This window comes from Myotis davidii, unplaced genomic scaffold, assembly GCF_000327345.1.
Source record: "Myotis davidii unplaced genomic scaffold, ASM32734v1 scaffold488, whole genome shotgun sequence".
Taxonomy (NCBI): Eukaryota; Metazoa; Chordata; class Mammalia; order Chiroptera; family Vespertilionidae; genus Myotis; species Myotis davidii.
The window spans coordinates 3313254-3317665 of NW_006300365.1; the positions used below are offsets into that span (position 1 = coordinate 3313254).

General features: G+C 38.7%; 1 protein-coding gene across 1 annotated transcript in view; it reads right to left on the bottom strand.

Annotated features, from left to right (window-relative positions):
* Positions 1–1515: 1515 nt before the first annotated feature.
* The window catches only part of PCDH17 (protocadherin 17), a gene marked incomplete at its 5' end in the record, with an annotated part of 100600 nt that continues 97703 nt past the window's right edge, over positions 1516–4412 (bottom strand). The window contains one exon of the mRNA XM_006776759.2: positions 1516–3895. Within this exon, the coding sequence (XP_006776822.1) occupies positions 3213–3895 (683 nt within the window). The remainder of the gene's footprint in view (positions 3896–4412) is intronic.

Here is a 4412-nt window from a genome sequence, read left to right on the forward strand (position 1 = left end):
CATGTTATGGAAAGATTTTGTTACTGATTTTTTTGGTTCATCAGTAAACAATTTTTAAAACGTTGACTTTCTTATGAAAATTCATATAAATTACTATTCTGTGCTTGACATTAGTTATTTAAGAACCTAAAAGAAAAAGTATAATCAAAGTATTCGTTTTGAATGTGTGGAGTTTTTCTGAGGGTTAGTAAATGGGGATGTGAATTAATTTTTTATATTCTGAGTGGTGCTGAAACCCCTTGAAACATCGATGTTTGATTGTGTGACACCTCTTAGAGCAAGTTGCTCCCCAAAAGGGTGATTTTGGCATCTCATAGACTTCCTTGGAAGTCAAGCACCAGAGGTCTGTGATAAAGGTAGTTGCCAGCATGAAGAAGAGCAAGATCCCCTCAATTTTGTTATAAAAGCTTAGAGTCCTGGCTGCTGAATTACCACCAACTTGCAAATAAACAACCACTACTAAAAGCAGATAACGTGTTAAACAGCTAACACTAGTAAATCACTGATGACAGAGAGCCGAAAGGGAAACCCCTCACACATTGGCACACCAATTCTTAACGTCTTATAGCATTGTGATGTCTTCAGACACATATACTAAATTGAACAACTGGTTACTCAAAGTTAAGAATGTTTTAAAAATAAACCCTAATCTCTTTTTTATGTCATTTACACACTGCCTTAGATTTTACTAAGTGGCTATCTGTCTAGTCAGAGAGAAGCAACACTTGGTAAGACTAAATGGAAATCCATCAAATGTCTGCTATCAAGCTAAAGCAACCTGTGGTCTCCCGGCAAAAAAGTAACATCAGATAACAGAGACAACACATTTCAGATACATAAATTGTCCAAAATATAGACAGTCAATTCGGTTTCACATGTACAAGATCCCTTCTTTTCTAATTTAAACATTTACAAATGATAAAAACCAATAATAGAGCTTTGGAAAGGCTGCTACTAGGAACCAAATACAGTTCTCCAGAGAATAAGGCTGATGGGAGTTGTTCACTCTTCCCTTCAAAGCAATTTGCAAAGGAGGTACAGTCTAAAACCTTGACAGCATTTGAGGGAAATATTTTCAGTTGAATTCATTGAGGTTTAAAATTACAAAGCTTAATTCAGTTCAGTGTTTGTTTTCACTCTTGTTTTTGTTAATCTAGGAATTTTATGACATTTATGCTGTTTCTACACTGGCTTGGTGGCCAGAAAAGAAGGCACAGAATTCTCCACCAGTTTGCAAATAATGCATTTTTCTGCTCCAGTGCACAAACAGCCTTTATTTAACTCAGCACCACATTTTCTAAGGTATGGGCTGGAAGCTGTTTGTCATGAAGCTGTAAAATGCCAAAAAATTTTAACACTGAAGGAAAATGTCAATCAAGGCATTTTCCCATCTGCTGCTACTTCTGCAAGTGCTAATTTTATTTTTCCCAATTCCTGAAATTTGAGGTTTCCTAGCCTCACATGGAAGTAAGTTTGAAACTTGCTAAATGACACAAGAAAAAAAGTGCAAGCAAATGAAGGAATAGGAGGTGTATTTTTCTCAAAGGACACCAATAAAAAGAGGCAGAAGAACATTGAGAAAAATGGAAAACATTCTGTTAAGACCCAGGCCTCTTGAAAAACACTACACAATGCAAATAACCAGGGCTGGTATCACACATGCATTAAAGCATTTTTCATGGTTTTGAAATCAATGGGAACACACATCTTGAACCACATCAGATACTTTTAAAACCAATCAACAGTATGATATCTACAGAGGCAGAAACTGTCTGTTATCGAGAAAACATGAAGAAATTTCAGGTATTGGTACAAATGCCATTCTTGTGATTTAGCATGACTTTAATAAAAGCTTCTACAAGGACTTGCACATAACCATGACTGACAGATGTATTTTCTGACCTTTCATATAGCTCCATCGGCTCACTCAAACACATTTTGAACAGATTATGTACTGTAGTACTTGGTAGACTATACATTAAACAAGAGACTTTGCTCTGAGGCACTGCTTCCCACACTCCATGGGGAAAAGGAAGCAGGAAAAAACAAAACTCATAGAGTTCGACAGCTACTGAGGCAACACTTGCCATTTACAATATAAGCCCAAATATTTTTGCAACACAACTATATATTAATTTAATAAAATACACAATATAGCTCTTATACACTCAACAATTTGGCTCATATGCACTGAATCTGCAATAAATCAATAAAAATATGTCATTTGATGTAAACACATTGAATCTTCTTACATTTGCACATATAAATGATCATGTGATTGGTGTATGTCTAAGACATTTTCCCTTTCCTAAGCTATTTTAGTGTCCACAAATAAGTAAAACACTTTAATCATGTTAATTTTCTCTGAATAGTATTACTCAATGGTAACTCCTTTTCAGAATCTTTCTAGGTCAAATTAAAAATATATCCATCATTATTGATATATTTGTAGGACACTAAAATGCTAGAGAGAAATTTTAAAACGTCAAATTTTCTTCTCTTTTAATGAAGTGAATTAGTCTGTGTGTGTGCAGGACAAAATGGACTATATCTTTTTACACTTAACTTTTATACGACATGAGGCGTCTTACAAATGACCAAGTATTTTTAATTTTTTTTCAACTAATGATATGGAATGTTCTTTGTGTTGATATGTGTGGCAGGTAACTTTGTACAGAAATGCTTACCACAAATATGTATTCATGTTTGGTGTAGCTTGGACTACTGCAAGGTCTTTGCGGGACTTTCAGTAGAAGCCTGTGGTGACTGCTAAAAATCCACCACAGAGCACACATTATGACCCTGCTTTGTGTGGGGTTAATAGGTAAACAGTGGAGTCAGCGTAAGTCACGGAGGACAGTCTAACAGTGATCAGGAACACTTCACTTCTCCCACCATACCTCCTAACAGAGGGTCAAAAGGTATCTTGCCTCCTCATCCTCCTCTTTCTTCTCTGTTTTTCTTTCCTCTTTGAGCATCATCAATTCTGTCCTAATATAAGTTTGGTCAAAACACAACCATTGTTATCTCTGGAAAAAAAAATAGCAGTGGAAAGGACATACTTGTGGGCACTTCAGATGTTCACGGAAAGCCTTAAAGCAGCATTGGTCTCTTCATCCCTCTAAACTGTCACCAGGAGGGATCATTTTTACATCAACAGAAGAGATCAGAAAATGCCAATGCTTTTGTTGTTGTTGTTGGTTTTCCTCCTCTCACTTTCTCACAGCCACAGGGTCATTTCCCCGACAGTCCTGCAAAAGCTTATCAATTTCTCTCACGACTTCCTCCGCATCCACCGACTCTCTGCCCAGATCCCTGTTGGGGTGGTCAAGCTGCTCGAGAACGGCCCCCATCTCGCTGGAATCCCGGCTGGCCCTGGAGTGGACGTCGGCGAAGACCCTTGCCATCTGATCGGAAGCCATGAAGGGAGGGTCTCTCGGTTGCTTACTGGGCGACAGATACTGACTGTCAGTGGGCAAATACTGGCTGCTGGCTTCGGCCAGGGCTCCTGGTTTCGCCTCGCAGCCATCCTGAGAGCCTTTCGTTGAGGTGCAAGGCTCCACGCATGCCTTGGTGGGGCTGCTTGATGCGGAGGGCACCTCTTGGAGGAGAGGGCTCAGGGCACGTTTGGCTTTTAAGTAAGGTTTAACATTGGCAATGAGAATAGTGTGCTCTCGCTTGTCTTTTCCAAATGTACAAAAGGTCTTTTTCCCAGTGGGGTTCACAGTTTCGTAAGTCTCCGTCTCAACATTAGCTTCCACTGTGGGTACAAAGAGATTTGTGCGGTAATCTGCGTTTTCAGCCTGATTGGCTGCAGGGAACTGTGGCATCCAACACCTGTCAGAATGACCAAGCACTAGGCATTCATCTGTGCAATTAATGCACTCTTCTGGTTCTGCAAGACAAAAAACAGCAAGTCCCATCATTAGAGTTGTCTTTACATTTCTACCGAGGCTCCGCTCAGCTCTCAGTGGGCCTGCTTGACCTCTGGTCTCTTAATTAAAAAGGAAAAGAAAACAATAATTAAAACATTTCAGGATGGTTGCATAAACCTGCTGGTTGAGACAATGGTTTTATTTAAGTCTGGTCTCTAGATATTAATGAATTCCCATAGCCTGGGAAGAAGAAAAAGTGGCCATTGGAGAATCATTCTCAGTAGAATAGAACAACACTGAAAACTAATGTCCTTGGGATATCAGTTAGTCTTTGTTCTGTATAACCCATCCTGGAAACAGTGAGCTTCAAAGAGGATTACTTGGATTAATTTTTCAAACCAGATAACAGGGCAAAAACTGGATTGCAGACTTCTATAACAAGTCCTAAGCTTATTTTTAAATGTTTTATCCCTATTTTCCTTGTAATTGCTATTTTGGTGACAGCATAAAATAAAAGGTTTCCTTTAAAAGCCTATT